At 38.0% G+C, this 23562-nt stretch overlaps 1 protein-coding gene across 1 annotated transcript; it reads right to left on the bottom strand.

The window, feature by feature from the left end:
• Positions 1-130: 130 nt before the first annotated feature.
• LOC140142702 (uncharacterized) lies at positions 131-23027 on the bottom strand. Its single transcript, XM_072164698.1, has 14 exons — positions 22906-23027; positions 21957-22092; positions 21370-21554; positions 20366-20534; positions 19290-19427; positions 18644-18766; positions 15481-15600; positions 14580-14939; positions 12985-13341; positions 12401-12748; positions 5981-6063; positions 4877-5111; positions 3554-3886; positions 131-407 (listed from the first exon to the last, which is right to left on the bottom strand). Exons 1-14 carry the CDS (start codon positions 22936-22938, stop codon positions 298-300), a joined length of 2730 nt encoding a protein of 909 aa, XP_072020799.1. The 5' UTR covers positions 22939-23027; the 3' UTR covers positions 131-297.
• Positions 23028-23562: the final 535 nt, after the last annotated feature.

Here is a 23562-nt window from a genome sequence, read left to right as displayed (position 1 = left end):
CCCAAATTCAAAAATTCCGCCTCCCTCCATCTCAAATTCACCCTCCTTAAACCACCATTTTAGGCATATTCACTACCATAATGAAAGGTACTACCATGGAAGGTACCATGGAAGATACTACTACCATGGAAGGTACTTTTTCTATCAAAACTATTTGGCACCATCTCCCGACACATAGAAGCACCCCCAACAACACCACCTCCACACACCCACTCATAGAATTCCCAACACCAATATTATATTTTCCATAATATGTAGTGACCTATGTCATGAATATCGTAACAAAATTATAGCCTGCTAATTCCAATCAATGTTCAAGTCAACTAGCTCCATCATCCATTCTACATCCTCTTTCGTTGTTTCCATTTTCTCGACTTCCCGGGCTTGACGAGATCTACTCTCGTCATCTGAAAAGAAATTTGGAAAGCATTTTACTTTTTTCTAGATAGTAACGTTTGCACAGTATTTTTTGTGGGACCTGAGAGCACATTAGACATATCAAATTGCATTCTGAATACGAGGAATGTCCTTTTGGTATCAAATAATTTTGATTTTTGTTTTAATTTGCGATATAGTACAAATTTTATGTCAAATCATTAAAAATTGATATTTTTTACATTTGTGATATTTAGCAGTCCTCGAAGTAAACTTAATTGATCTAATGACGATCAGTCACGATCTGCTCCATGGGGGCCAAAGGAGCCATTTTTGACAAATTGAGTTACTATAATTATTACCTTGTAGTAACATTCGGCTATCATATACTGAAGACACTAAAGGCCTGAAGTTATGAGGTTTTATGATGTGTAATTTCTTATGTATTTTATTTAGAGAATAAAGGTATTGTTTTTAGCCTTGAGGTGCATCTATCGTCTCATATAACACGGGCGACATCATTATTTTTAAGTAAAACAACGAGGCGGAGCCGAGTTGTTTTACGCCAAAAATAATGATGTCGCCCGTGTTATATGAGACGGTAGATGCACGACAACGGCTAAAAAACAATACCTTTATTCTCATTCTTAAACACTTCAATTCAAATAAAATATCATAGAAATCTTAATCAAATTAAATCTATATTTTGCAAGGAATTACCTAGGGCTTAAAATCGATCAGTCTCGTTGTTGCTGTGCGCCTCCGATTGGTCCAAATAGCGAGTATGCGTATCGCGTTGACGCACACTCGCTGACCCGTGTGATATCGTGTCATATCACACGGGTAAGAACCAATAAGATTGCAGGAACGTTCTCAAGTGTTTAAGAATGGTTTTTACTCCATGCTTTTGCCTTTATCTCAATTTCAACTTTGCCCCCCGTAGACCAGATCGTGTCACATATGTATTGAAGATATGGTCAATTCCAGCGAAAGCGGGACAAAATTCTCTCTGTGTTAACTTTCCACTTTAAAATGTCATTAATAAAGGAAATCACGTTATTGATGGAGCATATCATGTCACGTCCAATGTGCTCTCTTTGTGTATATAGGCCTTTACTAGCAAGTCATACCAGGGGACAAGTTATGATGGCTGAAATGAATTGGCGTTACCCACGAATTCAAAGATAAAGCACCATATATGTCATTGAATGTCCTTCAATCAAAATGAAATTATTATCGTTAGATAGACGTTTGCATGATCTCTCATCATATGTAAAACGATTGAATTCCACCAAAGTTTGTGGACTCTAGAGGCCATTAAGTCAATTTGGCTAATAATTTTGTTACCCGCGTATCAAAAATAAAATGATCGTTCTGAAAAATGTTAAGTGAATATGCCATAAATGACTATATCATGAAACGAAGTTTCGTTCTATAATTCTGAGGTCCAAGTGATTATTTTATGCAAATACGTTTTACCCATAAAATTCCATAAAATCAAATTTGACGTTACCCACGTATCAACTGTTACCCACGAGTCCAGCAAATATAATTGCCATAACTTAAATTAACATTTAATGACTTTGGACACTGAATTTAGTTTGACAAGCGCTTGAAATTGTAAATCGTAAAAATAAGTTCACCGCTTTAAAAATGAATCTACGACGGTTTAAACTTTTGTTACCCACGAATCCCGAGTAGATGCTAACCTTGAAAAACAAGGAGATTGTTTATTTTAAGTTTAAATCAGCACATATTCAAGCCATGGGTATGCTATAATTTTTACAGTACTTACAGTTTATGCACCTAAGAAACGCAAACCCCAAACGGTACTATAGTACTTATAGCTTTACCCACGAATTCGGCGTTACCCACGAATCCAAGGATTTACTCGTAAATTATATGTTTCTTATGCATCTTAACATTTTGAAAACATGTGAAATAGGTTCCAAAACAGTCCTGTTTAATAGCGTCCTCTTGAAGGTATACTGAAGCTATATCATGAAGTTTTGATTGATTATCCTAAATTACCATTTTTTGGGTAAATGCAATTGGTTAGAGAAACGGGAATCATTGAAACACAATGAAGGAATAACCGCATGATGGTTTCCAACCTTCTGTAATATTTTCTATTTGGCCGCTTACCAATACATACCTTCAAATATGTGTTACCCACGAACATTTTGGTTACCCACGAATCCCTGCTTAAATTATAGTTAACAATGTATTGATAGTGTTTTAGTTCATATGAACTGTCAAACACGAGTTAATAGAATATTGCTGCATGAAAATATGGAATGATTTTACTAAAATAATAATATAAAACTGTTTGCTATGTCTATTTGAATTTGACAACTTCATTATTCTCAAAATTTTTATACCCAAAATGCCATAATGATCCATTCTAAATATTCCATGTAGTTTGTATTTCGATTAAAATTCATTTTAGTGCCATTGCAGCCTGAATTATTGACATACGGAAAAGTATTTTTTATTTTTATTAAACCCATTAATAGGAATTGCTATTTTCCAGACGCTGTTACCCACGAATCCATCCGAGATCCTCATCCTGCGACGAGATACAAAAGCTAACTTTATATTTATATGAAGCATTTATTCTAATCTTTCGAAATAATACAGTAATGTTAAATGACAGCCACTTTGGAAAGAGTTCGAAGAATTGACACAATCTTAACTGTACACCTGGTTCTCTCTTAAAATTGGTAATAACCAAAATATTTCTTTGTAGATATATGTAATAAAATTCTATTTTACGTTCAAAGTCTTCACCGATTTCTAGTGTATATGAGTCACACATAAAATATTGAAAGATATTAAAGAAAGTGAAATTTTATGGCGAACAACAGGTGAAAAAGGCTTGAATTCGTGGGTAACATGCATATGCGCATTTAACACTTTATTTGGTATAGCAAGAAAAGTTATTTTTCAATCCGATGGCACTTCCACCTGATGATTCACTAGATATGATCGTCTCATTTGAGAAGTCTAGAATTGAAAAGGAAAACATTTTCAAAATGGCCCCAGAGAGAATTTTGTCCCGCTTTGGCTGGAATTGACCATATACATTTTTCTCCAAAAACACCTAATAAATTTATGTCTTTCGGGAAAAACTTTATATCTGCAATATGAAAGGTCAATAATGTTAGTGACCTATTACCTGATATGCATTCAACGCCCGCATCTTTCGAATGATCACAATCGTGATTTCCAACTCCATGATGGCGACAGAATTCCAGACCAGCCTCGTCGCCATCACATGCCACGTTGTCAAAGTAAATCGGTAGCGACGTATTCCCTGGTGTAACTGATCCCTTTGTGAGAGCCCTGGCAGCCCCAGAGTATCCCAAGCTACTACAAACCACCTGGGCATCTTGAAGGTCCCAATCATCGTCGCAGATTGTACCCCATTGTTCTCCAATCAGTACTTCAATGCGACCATCAGTGGGCAAATTACCATCTACTAATCGGATTGGTAATGGAATTTCGCCTTCTGTTTTGTAAAAATATCGTAAATAGCTATTGTAATCATTGTTATTCTCCTTGCTGTCGTCTTCTTCTTTCTCACTCTTTTCTCTTCCTCTTCCTCTTCTTACTCTTCTCCTTTCTTTATCACCATCGTCTTCTTATTATTAGGGAGTTTTCGATTTCCACGACCGATGGTTCTGCGACGGTAAAACAACAAACGCTGACGTCGTCGACTTTGTAATGCGTGGTCGTCAAAATTCCTACAACACCCGAAGAGTCCGATGACCGTCGTAGCGACGACAACATTTGGTGTTTTACCCTCACAGAACCATTCGTCGTAGAAATCGAAAACTCCCTATTATTATTTGTCTTCTCCTATTCTTATATATTCTTGGTGCCCCATAAAGCATTCATATTTATAATCAATTCGGTCATCTTTCTGTAGTGTTCATCATCATCATCATCATCATCATCATCATCATCATCATCAACATCATCATCATCATCAACATCATCATCATCATCATCATCATCATCATCTTATAAGTAATATTCGGCATCATCTGCGACTCCTGCTATCCGTTCTCTGTCCTTAAATTGAGTCTCTTGATTTCTTAATCTGAGCTCACAACAAAATCCCCCCCCCCCATTTTCACAAATTGCAGCACTTTATAACACCATCAGCTGACAAAATATGACATACTTTGGTAGCATACTGCACCAGCATCTTAATATGACATACTTTGGTAACATACTGCACCAGCATCTTAATATGACATACTTTGGTAGCATACTGCACCAGCATCTTAATATGACATACTTTGGTAGCATACTGCACCAGCATCTTAATATGACATACTTTGGTAACATACTGCACCAGCATCTTAATATGACATACTTTGGTAGCATACTGCACCAGCATCTTAATATGACATACTTTGGTAGCATACTGCACCAGCATCTTAATATGACATACTTTGGTAGCATACTGCACCAGCATCTTAATATGACATACTTTGGTAACATACTGCACCAGCATCTTCTCTGTGGTAACAATAGTTTTGTCTCCATCCACTGTGTTGACACTCTTCTATATTCAATTCCATACCACTGCAATCGACATCATTGAGTAGTACTTGTATATTGCCTTGACCGAAGTATGCCTTGGTAGGGGCCTCTCTTGCTGCTCCATAACCTAACATTTTACAGACGATAGATGCGTCTTTGATATCCCATTGGTTATCACACACCTGAGAAGAGGAAATTATACCATCCAGGGGATGAACGCGATAATTGAAATGGCGTTAAATAATTCTATAATTATAGAGAACCAGCAAATATTCTGTGACATTTGAGATATTCCAGTTGAAATCCATACACCCCTTCTCCCTGTGGAAGATGTTACCTTAATCTCCAACAAAATGGAGTCAACCATTCAGACAACCCCATTGAATCACTCCCTCAGTGGAAGATTAAGGTCATGTCTAAAGGGGGGTGTGTGTGGAGTTCAGCTGGAATGACCTAAATTTGCATCTTCAAACTGAAATAGCGCAAAGAAGACCAGCAGTTATGTTCCGCAATTTTTTGTCCTAAAAATTGATGCCATGTCGATCCTATGAATGGAAAGATTGGCAGATTCAAAAGTCAAGCCAATGTAATATTAACATGATATTCTCTACCCGACTGGTCAAAGGAGACAAGTACTCTAGTAACAACATTTAAGTACAACTCGTGAATATGTTTTTATTTTTCATTTGCATGGTCTTCATGTATGGGATATTGACAGAAAGTACTAAGCGTGCAGATGAACTCATAATTGAAATGATTGAGGGGTTGCGTCAATGCCTCATTCCTCAACTTGTCCGACATTTTTCATGCTAGGATAATTAGCCCAGGTCATTTTTCCCCAGGATAATTAGTCCCAGATGCATACCGTGCCTCTGTTATAGCTTTTGTGGCTAGTAAAGAACGATCGAAACAATAGTAAAGCAAAGAAAAAAAGGTTTTGTCTCACAAAAACATTGTGAAGGCGTTTCTCTCAAACAGATTAAAACGCACAAGAGTTCCGCCCGCCCGCCCGCCCCGCCCGACCTTAATAGATAATAGTCCTATCACATACCGTGCCTCTGCCATACTGTGGATGAATGATCTCTACTCTGCCTTCGTTCCGTGAGTTTCCTCCAACTAAAACAGCTTTTGTGGCTAACAAAGAACAAGAGAAAGAGTAAAACAAATAGCAAAAACTAACTACTCATTTGGATTTGTTTCTTTATTTTTAAAAGTATGAGAATTGATTTTTTGACATGCATCCTCAGCAGACTCATCAAATACACCGATTTCATACCTGTATGACTTCATGAAAGAGTTCACTGTTCAAAAGTTGCAAAAAGATAATATCAAGTACTCGATTATAATGCACGTTTTCCTGATACCGGGTGCTCGATTATAGTCCAAGTGCAGTTGCTTATAATGGTTGCCCGATTATAATGTACGTTTTCCTAATACCGGGTGCTCGATTATAGTCCAAGTGCAGTTGCTTATAATGGTTGCCCGATTATAATGCACGTTTTCCTGATACCGGGTGCTCGATTATAGTCCAAGTGCAGTTGCTTATAATGGTTGCCCGATTATAATGTACATTTTCCTAATACCGGGTGCTCGATTATAGTCCAAGTGCAGTTGCTTATAATGGTTGCCCGATTATAATGTACGTTTTCCTGATACCGGGTGCTCGATTATAATCCAAGTGCAGTTGCTTATAATGGTTGCCCGATTATAATGTACGTTTTCCTAATACCGGGTGCTCGATTATAGTCCAAGTGCAGTTGCTTATAATGGTTGCCCGATTATGTTGTACGTTTTCCTAATACCGGGTGCTCGATTATAGTCCAAGTGCAGTTGCTTATAATGGTTGCCCGATTATAAAGTACGTTTTCCTAATACCGGGTGCTCGATTATAGTCCAAGTGCAGTTGCTTATAAGGGTTGCCCGATTATAATGTACGTTTTCCTAATACCGGGTGCTCGATTATAGTCCAAGTGCAGTTGCTTATAATGGTTGCCCGATTATAATTTACGTTTTCCTGATACCGGGTGCTCGATTATAATCCAAGTGCAGTTGCTTATAACGGTTGCCCGATTATGTTGTACGTTTTCCTAATACCGGGTGCTCGATTATAGTCCAAGTGCAGTTGCTTATAATGGTTGCCCGATTATAATGTACGTTTTCCTAATACCGGGTGCTCGATTATAGTCCAAGTGCAGTTGCTTATAATGGTTGCCCGATTATAATGTACGTTTTCCTAATACCGGGTGCTCGATTATAATCCAAGTGCAGTTGCTTATAATGGTTGCCCGATTATAAAGTACGTTTTCCTAATACCGGGTGCTCGATTATAGTCCAAGTGCAGTTGCTTATAAGGGTTGCCCGATTATAATGTACGTTTTCCTAATACCGGGTGCTCGATTATAGTCCAAGTGCAGTTGCTTATAATGGTTGCCCGATTATAATTTACGTTTTCCTGATACCGGGTGCTCGATTATAGTCCAAGTGCAGTTGCTTATAATGGTTGCCCGATTATAATTTACGTTTTCCTGATACCGGGTGCTCGATTATAATCCAAGTGCAGTTGCTTATAACGGTTGCCCGATTATGTTGTACGTTTTCCTAATACCGGGTGCTCGATTATAGTCCAAGTGCAGTTGCTTATAATGGTTGCCCGATTATAATGTACGTTTTCCTAATACCGGGTGCTCGATTATAGTCCAAGTGCAGTTGCTTATAATGGTTGCCCGATTATAATGTACGTTTTCCTAATACCGGGTGCTCGATTATAATCCAAGTGCAGTTGCTTATAATGGTTGCCCGATTATAAAGTACGTTTTCCTAATACCGGGTGCTCGATTATAGTCCAAGTGCAGTTGCTTATAAGGGTTGCCCGATTATAATGTACGTTTTCCTAATACCGGGTGCTCGATTATAGTCCAAGTGCAGTTGCTTATAATGGTTGCCCGATTATAATTTACGTTTTCCTGATACCGGGTGCTCGATTATAATCCAAGTGCAGTTGCTTATAACGGTTGCCCGATTATGTTGTACGTTTTCCTAATACCGGGTGCTCGATTATAGTCCAAGTGCAGTTGCTTATAATGGTTGCCCGATTATAATGTACGTTTTCCTGATACCGGGTGCTCGATTATAGTCCAAGTGCAGTTGCTTATAATGGTTGCCCGATTATAATGTACGTTTTCCTGATACCGGGTGCTCGATTATAGTCCAAGTGCAGTTGCTTATAATGGTTGCCCGATTATAATGTACGTTTTTCTAATACCGGGTGCTCGATTATAGTCCAAGTGCAGTTGCTTATAATGGTTGCCCGATTATAATGTTCGTTTTCCTAATACCGGGTGCTCGATTATAGTCCAAGTGCAGTTGCTAATAATGGTTGTCCGATTATAATGTACGTTTTCCTAATACCGGGTGCTCGATTATAGTCCAAGTGCAGTTGCTTATAATGGTTGCCCGATTATAATGTACATTTTCCTAATACCGGGTGCTCGATTATAGTCCAAGTGCAGTTGCTTATAATGGTTGCTCGATTATAATGTACGTTTTCCTAATACCGGGTGCTCAATTATAGTCCAAGTGCAGTTGCTTATAATGGTTGCCCGATTATAATGTACGTTTTCCTGATACCGGGTGCTCGATTATAGTCCAAGTGCAGTTGCTTATAATGGTTGCCCGATTATAATGTACGTTTTCCTGATACCGGGTGCTCGATTATAGTCCAAGTGCAGTTGCTTATAATGGTTGCCCGATTATAATGTACGTTTTCCTAATACCGGGTGCTCGATTATAGTCCAAGTGCAGTTGCTTATAATGGTTGCCCGATAATAATGTACGTTTTCCTGATACCGGGTGCTCGATTATAGTCCAAGTGCAGTTGCTTATAATGGTTGCCCGATAATAATGTACGTTTTCCTGATACCGGGTGCTCGATTATAGTCCAAGTGCAGTTGCTTATAATAGTTGCCCGATTATAATGCACGTTTTCCTGATACCGGGTGCTCGATTATAGTCCAAGTGCAGTTGCTTATAATGGTTGCCCGATTATAATGTACGTTTTCCTGATACCGGGTGCTTGATTATAGTCCAAGTGCAGTTGCATATATAATGGTTGCCCGATAATAATGTACGTTTTCCTGATACCGGGTGCTCGATTATAGTCCAAGTGCAGTTGCTTATAATGGTTGCCCGATTATAATGTACGTTTTCCTGATACCGGGTGCTCGATTATAGTCCAAGTGCAGTTGCTTATAATGGTTGCCCGATTATATTGTACGTTTTCCTAATACCGGGTGCTCGATTATAGTCCAAGTGCAGTTGCTTATAATGGTTACCCGATTATAATGCACGTTTTCCTGATACCGTGTGCTCGATTATAGTCCAAGTGCAGTTGCTTATAATGGTTGCCCGATTATAATGTACGTTTTCCTAATACCGGGTGCTCGATTATAGTCCAAGTGCGGTTGCTTATAATGGTTGCCCGATTATAATGTACGTTTTCCTAATACCGGGTGCTCGATTATAGTCCAAGTGCAGTTGCTTATAATGGTTGCCCGATTATAATGCACGTTTTCCTGATACCGGGTGCTCGATTATAGTCCAAGTGCAGTTGCTTATAATGGTTGCCCGATTATAATGTACGTTTTCCTGATACCGGGTGCTTGATTATAGTCCAAGTGCAGTTGCATATATAATGGTTGCCCGATAATAATGTACGTTTTCCTGATACCGGGTGCTCGATTATAGTCCAAGTGCAGTTGCTTATAAGGGTTGCCCGATTATGATGCACGTTTTCCTGATATCGGGTGCTCGATTATAGTCCAAGTGTAGTTGCTTATAATGGTTGCCCGATTATAATGTACGTTTTCCTGATACCGGGTGCTCGATTATAGTCCAAGTGCAGTTGCTTATAATGGTTGCCCGATTATAATTTACGTTTTCCTAATACCGGGTGCTCGATTATAGTCCAAGTGCAGTTGCTTATAATGGTTGTCCGATTATAATGTACGTTTTTCTAATACCGGGTGCTCGATTATAGTCCAAGTGCAGTTGCTTATAATGGTTGCCCGATTATAATGTACATTTTCCTAATACCGGGGGCTCGATTATAGTCCAAGTGCAGTTGCTTATAATGGTTGCCCGATTATAATGTACGTTTTCCTGATAGCGGGTGCTCGATTATAGTCCAAGTGCAGTTGCTTATAATAGTTGCCCGATTATAATGTTCGTTTTCCTGATACCGGGTGCTCGATTATAGTCCAAGAGCGGTTGCTTATAATGGTTGCCCGATTATAATGTACGTTTTCCTAATACCGGGTGCTCGATTATAGTCCAAGTGCAGTTGCTTATAATGGTTGCCCGATTATAATGCACGTTTTCTTAATACCGGGTGCTCGATTATAGTCCAAGTGCAGTTGCTTATAATGGTTGCCCGATTATAATGTACGTTTTCCTAATACCGGGTGCTCAATTATAGTCCAAGTGCAGTTGCTTATAATGGTTGCCCGATTATAATGTACGTTTTCCTGATACCGGGTGCTCGATTATAGTCCAAGTGCAGTTGCTTATAATGGTTGCCCGATTATAATGTACGTTTTCCTGATACCGGGTGCTCGATTATAGTCCAAGTGCAGTTGCTTATAATGGTTGCCCGATTATATTGTACGTTTTCCTAATACCGGGTGCTCGATTATAGTCCAAGTGCAGTTGCTTATAATGGTTGCCCGATTATAATGCACGTTTTCCTGATACCGGGTGCTCGATTATAGTCCAAGTGCAGTTGCTTATAATGGTTGCCCGATTATAATGTACGTTTTCCTGATACCGGGTGCTCGATTATAGTCCAAGTGCAGTTGCTTATAATGGTTGCCCGATTATATTGTACGTTTTCCTAATACCGGGTGCTCGATTATAGTCCAAGTGCAGTTGCTTATAATGGTTGCCCGATTATAATGCACGTTTTCCTGATACCGGGTGCTCGATTATAGTCCAAGTGCAGTTGCTTATAATGGTTGCCCGATTATAATGTACGTTTTCCTAATACCGGGTGCTCGATTATAGTCCAAGTGCGGTTGCTTATAATGGTTGCCCGATTATAATGTACGTTTTCCTAATACCGGGTGCTCGATTATAGTCCAAGTGCAGTTGCTTATAATGGTTGCCCGATTATAATGTACGTTTTCCTGATACCGGGTGCTCGATTATAGTCCAAGTGCATTTGCTTATAATGGTTGCCCGATTATAATGCACGTTTTCCTGATACCGGGTGCTCGATTATAGTCCAAGTGCATTTGCTTATAATGGTTGCCCGATTATAATGCAAGCTTTCCTGATGCCGGGTGCCTGATTACAATGCAAGTGCCCGTTTGCAATTGCCCTATATTCTGATCAGACAGGCGGGCATGATATCAAATAGAGAATCATTGTTAATGAGTCTGCTTGACCATCCTCATGTAGGCCCTATTGCGACTTTTGACATCAGCAATCTCTTAATTTCATGTGTGATTACTAATGCAGATCAGAGTGGATTAGAACCACTGTGTATGAATAGACTCTGTACATGATGCATGTCAAAAATATTTTTAATCGAAGAAGTGCTTTTTGAAATATAGAAACAAGTCCAAAGGGGTAGTTATTTGATTCAAACCTGGTTTCATCCGAATATGAAATGTCAAAAGCTGAGAAAAAAAGTATCAATGAATACAAAAAACAACACCGAAAATGGTTACGAATAGTTAAAACTATTTATATACTTCATTAATATATTCTTGTTCATTGATTGGTTAAAAGTGGATCACATGACCAAAAATAGTTCTACCATCGGTACTCCTATCCGTAAATAGTACCTCTAAGCCGTAAATAGTATTTTCAATGTCCCGGATGAGCCGTAAATAGTACCTCCTTAGATTATTATAGTACTTTTGACCATGCCTTCCGCGTGCGCGCATTCGATGCGACGGAACAGTTCACGCACGCGAAACTGCCATGGCGTCATTTCGCGCTGCTGTAATTGGTTAGCCCGATTTTAGGCTATTCGATTTGTTGAAGGGTAGGTTGTGCTTAAATTAGCCGTGCTGCTGCAGGATAGCAGCGGGAGAGTCAAAACGTCAAATAATTTTCTTTTAACAAATCAATGAACAAAGAACATATTAATGAAGTATATAAAACAAATATATACTGCCTTTATTCGAAGTTCTGGTTAAAACTATGGTCCCTCGTTGAGATCAATTAATACTATTTTCCTTCGGGGCCGCGCCCCTCAGGAAAATAGTACTATTGATCTCACCTCGGGCCCATAGTTTTAACCAGAACCTCTCATGGCAGTATATATTTGTATAATATAACCACTAGCCTGCCAATCATACGCCGAATTCTCTAAAAAAGTAATTCTTGTATATGAAAGACTTGAATAAACTAAGATCAAATGGATAATGAACTTTAAAAATATAAATTACGAAGATAAGTAAATCCAAACCTGTTACAAACGTCACAGCTGCCGTGTATCCCTTCCCGTTTATCATGAAATCTGACGAAAATACAATTAGTAGTTTCCTACCGGATGATCGGAAAACAGGCAACTCCGACCCGCAAAATTCACCAATCAGAGCGCCAGCTTTAGCTACACCACCATCATAAACTTGCAATTTATCGTAACATGACCCTTCGTTTGACCTCTCCTCCAGATTGACATCAGTAAAGGTAAGAAGGACTCTCTTCCCTCGTTTAGCTCGTATTTTTGTGGAACATTGTTCGTTGTTGTAGTACTGTGAAGGATAATTGCTGGAAGAGATTGTTCCGGTCGAAGTGACTATAGAGTCACATGCTGCATTGAAAACGACAACATCATTTATATTTGTACGGCTCATAAGTCCACAAGTTACTAAGTCCCCCTGCATTGCTGGTCTAAGTATATAAAAGTATAGATTTTTAGAATGGCAAAGACTTCATATTCACCTGTGAGGTCAAATTAATTTGGGCCAAAATGCAAAATGTGAAAAAATCGGCAAAAACAAGATTTCCATTCCTTCTCTTTTAAGATGAACGATCAAATCAACTTACATTTTACAGTCGTTAAAGTTGCATCATATCCTCTGCTTTCATCGAATCTTTGATCCGCAAAAAAGACAAGAACTAAAGCTTGACCAGTCGATTTCAATGGTGAAAATGACTTCTGTGTGCCGCATGCTCTACCGATGAACGCCTTTTTTGTAGGGGTTTCACCGTCAAAAAATTCTAAATAATCGTAGCAGTCATCTTCAAATGGGATATCTTGAACTTCGAAGAACTCAAAACTAATGGCAATGTGTTCCTTATTTCCAGATGTTATTGTTGTAATGACGATCTCTCTTCCTGGATAACTGTATGGGAAACTCACGGAGGTGATGGAACCAGGGGCTCTTGCGTTAATTGTCCGTACTGTACGTAAAAAAAGTAATCCATAAAGCAGATCAACGTCAACATGGTCAACTGTGTTTGTTAATTATCAACTAATGGTATTTGTTGATAAGATGCACTATATAGGTACGATAGAAAGAGGCATCGGTACTTTGGGCATGTTGGGGGTACCGACAGTACGTGCTATATAAAGAGTAAAATAACTACCCCTTTGGATTTATTTCTATATTTCAAAAAGCATTTCTTCGATGCATCATCTGCAGACTCAGTCATAGCCTATTCATACTCAGTGGTTTTGATCGCACATGTGTTCTGATGCATTAAGGTGGCACGCAGGATTACTAATTATTATTCACCTCATAACTCGAAAACTATTAATGGGAAGTATATAAATGTATACATTTTTGACAGGAAATTTATCCATTTAAAATCTCAGTTTTGGGTCAAAAAGAACAATTTTGGAAAAAATCCCTAAAACAGCTTTTTTGACCAAAAACGGTAAAACATAAATTTTATTAATGTAGACAAATAAATCTAGAAAGTGCTTTTTTATTTTTTCCGAAATTTTGCTTAGTTTTTAAAATATAGACAAAAAATCAGTAAAAATATGAGACCCGTGTTCAAATTTTTGAATGGGTGATAAAAAAAGTTCTAGGCCCTAATTTTTTTTTTAAATGAAAAAACACTATATAGATTTTGGCAACATCTATAGGCCTAAACGTTTGACTTAAAAACTTACCTCGGTGATGCTTCATTTAGACGCTATGATGGACCAAAAATGGTTAATGGAGAGATTGCTGATATCAAAAGTCGCAAAAATGAGAATCCTTTTACAGAGGATTGTCAAGCAGAATCTGATGTCATGCCCCGCCTGTCTGACCAGAATAGGGCAATTGCAATCAGGCACTTGCATTATAATCATGCAAGCACCGGTATCAGGAAAACTTGAATCATAATCGGGCAACCATTGTCCATTGATTATTAGCAAGAAGACTTGGATTATAATCGAGCACTCGGTATCAGGAAAACGTGCATTATAATCGAGTACTTGATATTAAATTAACTTTTTGCAACTTTTGAATTAATGAACTCTATCATTTAATGTGTGCTCATTCAAGCATGATGTTAACTACAGGTATGAACTAGGTGTCTTTGATACTATATGAGTCTGCTAATGATGCATGCCAAACAATCCAAAAAGAAGACCTTAATAATAATAATACACTTTATTTTTGCTTTAATAATGCCCGTATTAGTACCTGTCCCGAACACGGCTTTCAAACTGTATCCAGCATTTGTTTCAGATGAATCGGTATCAAAAATAAGAGTCGCGTTAGGCCCAGTGGACGTCACAAATCTCGGTATATCCGTGCCACAATACTTTCCAATAAGCGGGCTCTTTTCGGAGTCTCCGTCGTAAATGCTTAGACTATCAGCAGTACAATTAGCAGATTCTTGCAGATTGAAACCCTCAAAGGCCATGATGGTTTGAAAACTGTCGTCGTCACTTACAAGCAATGTGCGACAAGTTTGGTTGTTAAGGTAGTTATCTGGGTAATATGGAGAGTAATAGGATCCTTTACCAGGATACGGAGTCGTATAATCGCATGGTACGTGTGCTATATTAGCATGGAAGAAAAAAGGCGGGAAATGTTAGTACGGACTTTCATATCTTCGGGCTTTCATATTTCATTAAGGGGAGAATAAATAAGAGATAATAATCTCTTGCATAACATATAACCAATCAGAAGAACTACTTTGCCTCCAACAAACGGAAACGAATCAGTCTAAACTGATCTGTTTTTCTCGTCCATAAGATTAAACGGTTTTACACTACAGCTTTTTGCAAAGATCCCTCGCAGTTTTTATCCCACCTCGTACGCTCGCGTAAATTCACGCCTGTGTCACACGATTGATCGGCGAATGAGGCGCTGATGTGGTGATGATGTGTTTGAACTAGCCAATCAGAGCCCGACTTCATGTTTACGCCATATACTGCGCCAAAATAAAAACTGCAAAGGAAGTTTGCAACAAAAGATAATAACGCTGAATTGAATAATAAAGCTTAATGGAATAAAATGAAAAGACCTTTTCTTTGTATCTGCTAGTTATACTTTGAAATAACACATTTGAACCGGGCCAATGTTACATAATGCTTACGTCGACACAGAAGATAATAATCTTGGCAGCAATCGTGACGTGCCACGCAGGATTCATCACACTGACAGGGGTACGTTGCCTCATCTGTGGTGTCATAACAACGACTATCGCATGTTGGCGCTAAAAAACAGAAGAGTTATGTAATTTTAATTATAAAATACGCATTCCACCGCTTGTTCGACACGATAGTCGCATACCGTAATATTTCGTTAATAAGCATGCGGTATGTGTCTATTAACGCGTTGCTCGGACAAGAACGATTTTTACGGTAGTTTGTTAAGGGGGTACTACACCCCTCGATAAATTTGTGTCTATTTTTGCATTTTTCTCAAAAACTAATAACACACTGGTAACAAAAGTTATGTATAATATAGGGGCAAGGAATCCAATTACTACACTAGAATTTCAGGTACCCAAGACAAGCGGTTCGTTATTTATGATAAGAAATAAGGTACCGCTAGGATGTACCACATTTCCTATCATATATACTGAACCGCTTGTCTTGAGTCACTGAAATTTCAGCGTAGTAATTGGATCCCTTGCCCCAATAATATACTTAACTTTTGTTACCAGTGTGTTATCATTCATTTGAGAAAATGCAAAAATAGCCTTTCCAAATTTACTACAGGGTGTAGTACCCCTTAAACTTTTTTTGTTTCTTTTAATTTACAAATATCTTTAACAAACCACCGTAAACAATCGTTCTAGTCCGAGCAACTCGTTAATAGCCACATATGCTTATTAACGTATTTTTACGGTATTGACTGATCAACAAACAAGGACGATTACTTTTGACTTTCAGTAGGGTTTGGCAATAGGGTCAGGGTTTACCGTTTCGAACAGTGGAGAGTCGATCAAACGGAGGTCAATATTTTCAGCTGTAATGTTGATAAAGTCGCATCGTGCCGATTGAGGTATCAAAATATGCACAACAAAATCTATCGTTTTGTAATTTAGTTTTAGCGTCTTTAAGAAATCACTTTTGTTTCAAATGTAAAAGTACCGTACCAGGTCCTGTTGTGCCCAGTATCCTAGTGCTCGAAACTATTGTGATATCATTGTCATAATGCCCAAGGATCGTCATTTTCATCGATATTTTTACGATAGTATAGTTATAATTTATAACTTAAAGGGCTTTTTCAAGTTGTTGATAAGAAAATTGAGGACCATAGAATCAACTCCAAAACTAAACTTGTTTCAGGTTTACTCGTCTCACGGCGTTTCTGTTCTCAACCCTGGATATATCGGCTGCTTTCGTGATCTGGTGGAATTTTGATCCCCTTGGCAAACTGGAGATCGTGGGCCTACCCCAGGGTCCAATAGATTCCACCAGATCCCCCCCCCTCATGACCAGTCAATATTTGTATTGACAATAAGCCCAATCGCCATTGTAACTATCGGTTTTTTAGGACACTTTGACCTCTGACATATCGGGGAAATTACTGCAATTTTTTTAAATTAATTTATTATTGTCATAATGTTATCATTAAGGGAAGGGGTATGAACGTTTGGGCAGTATTTATTGTGGGAAATTAGAGCACATCAGACATATCGAATTGCATTCTGAATACGAAGAATGTCCTTCTGATATCAAATAATTTTGATTTTTGAAATTCGCAATGTAATACACATTTTATGGCAAATCATTAAAATTGATATTTTTGATATTTAACAGTACTCGAAGTAAACTTTATTAAATCTGATGATTTATATTTGAAGTGTATGTAGTAGGTGGGATGAAAAGCCGACGATCAATTGAAAATTTTGACCTTTCGTATTGAAGATATGGATTTTGTTCCCAAAACACACAAACAAAAATAGGTCTTTTGGGGGGAAAAAATCCATATCTTCAATATGAAAGGTCAAAATTTTCAATTGATCGTCGGCTTTTCCTCCTAGCTACATACACTTTAAAAATATATCATTCAATTTATAAAATTTACTTCGAGGACTGTTACCGTATATCTCAAAAATGTGAAAAATATCAAATTTTATTAATTTGTCATAAAATTTGTATTATATCGTAAATTTCATAAAATTAAAATTATTTGATATCAGAATGACATTCTTCGTATTCAGAATGCAATTCGATATGTCTGATGTGCTCTCATGTCCCACAAAATACTGTCGAAACGCTCAAAACGCTCATTCCAGTTCCCTTAAAAATATTTAAATAATTAATTTATTCAATAATAATGCTTTTTGGGTTTGTTTTTATTCTTGTAAAACATTTTAGATTATATTTTGTACGCACAAAAACCAATTTTTCTTAATTTTCGCAATAGGTGAGAGGGCAAAGCATGATGCAGTCATGTCTACAGTAGAATTCATCTCGACCTTTGCAGGACTTAACCCCATTAAAAGCTATTAAACCAAGATAACACTCATTGAAACAGCGCAACTGATTAAATCGGATCTTCTCTGGTTGTGCACAAGTGTCTGTTTTCATGTGCGATATCGCAATAAAGCTGGTATTCATAGCTTCAGTTGGGTAACCGATTATAAAGGAAACGAAAGGAAACAATGGTATGTGTACCTTTGTTCACGAAATGAGACAATGGCGTGCTTTTTGTAAACCAGCATTCTTGAAAATGAGCAACATAATGATTGTTGACTTAACACGGTTTGGAAATAATTTCTTCATATTTTTGGTGTTATCTGTCGTTTACATGTCCTTCCTAAAACACAAAAGTACGACCCTCTCCAAACACCTAAATTAGCTAAAAATTTAGGACATGTTACAAAACTATATTGTCTAGAATTTTAGAAGAGTACTTTTAATATTGGCCGGTTATTTTTCACACAGCGACGTTAGCTAGGCAATGTACTATTACCTATAACATTAACTAAAACACCAAAGTACGAATATTTCCAAACATCTAAATTAGCTAAAAATTTAGGACATGTTAAAAACTATATTTTCTAGAACTTTAGAAGAGTAGGCCCCTACTTTTAATATTGGCCGGTTATTTTTCACACAGCGACGTTAACTAGTCATATCCCCATACTTTTAACGTAGGGCTATTTGAAAAGGTCACGCGTCAATGGGAAAGAGCACTGTGTATTGTGTATAGGAAAACGGACAGTAACTGCAGTATGGTGTCCCAAAACTGTCCCACAATGCATTGTAAACTTCGAGTGCTTGGCTTATAATAGACAATACCATTTTCCCAGCATAGGTAAGAATAGTCCGAGCAGCAATCTCCACGACTGGAACATTCTGGATCACATTGGCAAGTGAAGTCATCATCAGTGGTAGAACCACATCGAGTCATGCAGGTTTCCTCTGGAAAATGACGAAATGATTTGTATAGAGTTTACATCTTTGACACAAACGTCAAAATGGATTGTTTTGTTCGCCATCACGCAACGTGACTTTCCCCACGAAAATAGTATTATTTTGAAAATAACGGTAAAAATGCACGAAAAATATATGTTTTGTTTTTGTTTTTTGCAACCACTTTGAATATTTGGATGCAATTTATTTGCAGCGGTCTTTTCAAAACCAGGCTAAATTGAAAAGACTACGTACCAGGCCAAACGCGTGTCCACTCAGAAAATGGACTGCCGCCCTCCAGTGATCGTCATGATGTACGATATCTTTAGGGGAAAGGCATAAAGCGAAAAGTTGTACATTTTAATGACCCATTTTATTTTTTCGATTAATAATATTATTTGCCTTTATTACGAACAAGAAACTTTAATAAAGCTCAAGGAACAAACTTTCATTTGGTGTTCCTATAATTTTCAATCGCAAAAAATGACACTCAACTACGGATAGAGAAGGTATTATCTAATATGGTACTTACTTCCAATGTAAAGAAGTCGATTTGGAGTTAGAAATCGAGCGTTTGATATTTTGTTCAAAGAAGCGCCTCGGCAGAGAAGATCACTTACTTCTTCAGGAGTGAGTGTACTGTCAATGCCCAAAAGTACAGCTGCGGCTCCTGTTTGAAGACAAGAAACCTTGATATTGTAGCAATGAAGATGAATTGATAAAACAGGGGTGATATTATGTTAGTCTAAGGTAATTTAACCGTATAAACGGGCTAACATTGGGCGAGTCATCTAGGAAAGGTTCCAGCTATTACGGCCTTAGGCAATAGAACCAAAATAGTTCGATCTTTCGATCGACCATCGATGCTTGGTCGATCCTTAATGATATTTCCCAATAATACCAGTAGGGCCTAATTCTGATCAATTTGTTGATATTTCATTAAAACAAGCATCAAAGCAGCATCGACGGTTGATCCAAAGATCGAACCAATTTGGCTCGGTGCCTTACATTTACTAAAACTATCAAAAACATTTAAAATAAAAAGACAGGGAAAAGACGTATTGAAAGGAATACTATTAAACTGAAGATGGAAGTCGTATTGCGTGAGTCATTCGATATATGCAAGCACTTACACCGCGCTATACAAAGAAAGTAAGGGCAGAGGAGCATCGAGCTTCAGTGCCACCAGACATTTTTCGGCAATATTCAAACGGATTTTCAAAACGTTCACTTTGATTGGGTGGTACGTGTCACCCCTATACCATCGAGTCCTTATAACGCTACACCACTACAGTTTGATCAGCTCGTAATCGGCGGGAATTGTTAGGCTTTTATCACTACGCCGAAAAGTAGACCCACATTAAAAGTGTCATAGTTGACCCGTCTGGTCTCTGTTGCGCTTGTTAAAGAAAATAAACAACGTATTGAACTTGAATGAATAATTTGAGATGCTTCTGGTAAGATGTCACAAGACAATTCTCGAAATAAAGTGTATATAAATTAATCCGCGATGCTATAAGGCCCGCCGATTACGAGCTGATAAAGTGTAAAATAATTATGCCGTGCAGTGACGGTGGTCAATATTAAAACATTTTACGTGACATTTACCTGACACTAATGGACATGAAAATGACGTTCCAGATCGTATGGTGGCCCCGTAATCGGCATTGATAGCGCTGATGATGTCCATACCTGGAGCAATAATATCAACACATCGGCCAATGTTGGAAATCGGAAGTTTCGCGTCTTCTCTGTCAGATGCTGCAACTGTTATCACCTGCATTATAAACCAAAGGATGAAATGGTCAACTGTATATTAACTTATCAATATTTGACTGTCAATCACTTTATGGGGGATTTTCTCTAAAAATGAGCATTTTTCCCAAATTTGACCTCACAGATGGACAGAGCCGGATTTACCTTTTTGGGGGCCCTGGGCCTGGGCCTATCTGGCCCTATGGTAAATCCGGCCCTGCAGATGGATTCACCAAGTGTTTGCCATTCTAAATATGTATATAATGTATATAATTGTATATAATTTAGACCGATAATTGAGCAGGTATGAGGCCCAAAGGTTTCCAGAATTCCAGGATTAAGACCACCCTTAATCATAGTGAGGTCTGTCTATCAAATTAAGTATTATAACAATACGATTTACTTAACGAAACATTGAAAGTTATCCAACAAACTAATAGAATGACATTTAACAAAGTCGTTTGACTAACTCGCGGTTGCCATCTCATCTCTTGAAAAAATATATATCCGAGGCTTTGACCTTTATAGGATTAACGAGGAAAGGGCTCTCCTATATGCCTCAGGAGAGTGATATGTAGCTCACCTACAATTTTGTTAACTCAATGATCCTCTTACTGGGCTATTCCAGTTGATATCATATACACCTGTGGAAGACATGACTCTAATCTATACCACACAGGGAGTGTGAATTTCAAATGGGGGTACTTGAGAGGGTGAGATTAAGGTCATGTCAGGGGTGTATGAATTTCAACTGGAATAGCCCATTGCAATCACTCTCCTGACAACTCTCCTTAAACCTCCTCAGGAGAGTGATTGTCACTATACAAAAGTCAAAGACTGATTATCTTTAGACTTACACTAGGTGCAGCAGCCGGTGTTCTCTCACATGCGTCTTGGTTCTCATTACCAGCAGCAACACTCAAAACAAACCCCTCCTTGACTAAACTCTCGGCAGTGTCATACATAGCTTGTGAGAAACTTGTATCAAATGACATCGAAAGAACGGCAGGTCGCACTGCATTCTCAGCTATCCATTCCAAAGCTTGACAAAGAATTGCAAATTCATAGTAAGAGTTACGTTTTTGTATACTGCATTTACCTTTCAGGGAATTCCCAGATAGTTTTAGGGTTAAAACCCTAACCCTAACTACTACCGTAACAAGAGTGTTTTCGATAAAAGATAAATTAATACGAAACAGCTGTAAATATGCCAATACAATAGATTGGTCTACAATAGTACTTGTTAATTATGCTCGTATCGGTAATTTATTTGTTCAAACTCCATGATGTTGTATTTTTTTCGATGGATGGCGCCTGGATTAATTTAGCGTTCATCAAAGCACTCTATATGCTTGTAGACGAGGTTTTACGGTATTTCATGTATGTGTACTTGTTTGTATTTATTTACAATATTGTATTAATAGATAATAACTTGATTACTAACTTGTAATAATGAGAGAGTCAGGAGTGAAGCCAATACATCCAAATACTCGTACACTATGCAAGATAGCATTAGTAGCTATTCCATATGTGCTACCAGCTGCGAGTCCAGCAGCATGGGTACCATGTCCGTTGCAATCCTATGAATAGTAAAAATATATCTCTAAAATACTTGTTAAAACAATGAAAATTGTTTTAAGATCTCTCTCCTATACACCTCACCCACACCACTCGATCTCAATACGCTTAAGAGGGTGGACATACACGGTACTACGTGTAGGTAAGTAAAATTATATTGTTTATATAAGTATCAGTTATATCCTAAACAAAATATGTCATAATATAGAATGAGCTGCCCATAGCTGCATCTTTTGGCTAGAATTTAAGATCATCTTCTACCTGATCACATTCAGGGAGCACGGTGGCTTAGCAGTTTTAGGTCGGACCCGTAATCATAGGTTCAAGTCACATCCCGAGCAACGTGTTGTGTCCTTGGGCAAGGCACTAATTAATCATTAGCGGGTATTGAACTGAAGGCCTATGGATAATAACATCATTGCTCTTCTCCATCTGACTCATTAGCTCAGTTGGTAGAGCATCGGTCCGGTGATCCGAAGGTCCCAGGTTCAAATCCTGGATGGTCAGTGAAATTTTTTCACTGGCTGTCATTTATGTATGTGGAGACTTGTGTTAAAAACCTTTCTCATAACTAATTAATCATGTTTGCTTCACCTCCCCCAAGTGTAAATAAAATGGGTACCGGCTTATACTGGGAAGTCGTTGTGCGGGAAGAGTGGCGAACCCCTACCGCGAAATCATACACGGAGGAGTCTGTCCCCCAATTTGCTTCGAAAGAGTGATGGGCACTCTGGCCTGGAATCACAGGCATGAACTTTAACCTTATTTTCTACCTCTACATTTAATAATAATAGACACCCTACGTTAGTACTCACATAACCAACTAATGGCCACGGGTAACCAATCATATCGATACCATATCCAGTCCGTCCTCTGAAATCCTCATGACCGTAATGAATTCCAGTATCAATCACGAATATATGCGTATTGGTACCATCACCTATAACGTCAGCAAAAATGTGGATGAAAATGTTTGATGTTCTTTCGGCGAAGAAGGAGCAAACTCCTTCTTTTGTCACATTTCATCTTATTGCAACTTGCATAATTTAATTCCTACAAAAACTAGAGCTTTACTGCTTTATAGCTTGCGATTTTACTGAACACCACACCAGTACAACAGCTGACAACAGATGGCCGAGTTTTACCAGAGCCAAAGCAAACATTGATCAAGATCAAGAAGGTCGTGATGATATTTCCAGATCAACAGCCCTTTTCTCATTAACACAGTAGATAAGTACTATTATTCCATTTTGGCAAAATTGGTATTTTCAAATACGACCGTAGAATATCATTATTTTCATAAGCACAAACAACGTTGTGGTTTAATAAAAGTTTAGCACAAATATATCTACATACATAAATAACATCAAGCATTGTCAAGTGAAAAAAAATCCACATAGTTAAACTTTATTTCTCAGTCTCAAAATATAATTTCGGAATGATTTCAAAACTTCTTTCTAAGTTTCTTGGAG

The sequence above is a fragment of the Amphiura filiformis genome, chromosome 20, assembly GCF_039555335.1.
Source record: "Amphiura filiformis chromosome 20, Afil_fr2py, whole genome shotgun sequence".
Classification (NCBI taxonomy): Eukaryota; Metazoa; Echinodermata; class Ophiuroidea; order Amphilepidida; family Amphiuridae; genus Amphiura; species Amphiura filiformis.
The sequence above is the reverse complement of the archived record's forward strand: the minus strand, read 5'-3'. Positions and strand labels throughout refer to the sequence as shown.

Bases quoted from the DNA above. Each gene is read 5' to 3' on its own strand.
- LOC140142702 (XM_072164698.1), bottom strand. From the start codon at position 22,938: ATGATTGGTTACCCGTGGCCATTAGTTGGTTAT. The intron at 18,767-19,289 runs GTAAGTACCATA...GTCATTTTCCAG, and splicing joins TCGACTTCTTTACATTGGAA to AGGAAACCTGCATGACTCGA. The intron at 13,342-14,579 runs GTACTAATACGG...TTTTACGTACAG, and splicing joins GAAAGCCGTGTTCGGGACAG to TACGGACAATTAACGCAAGA.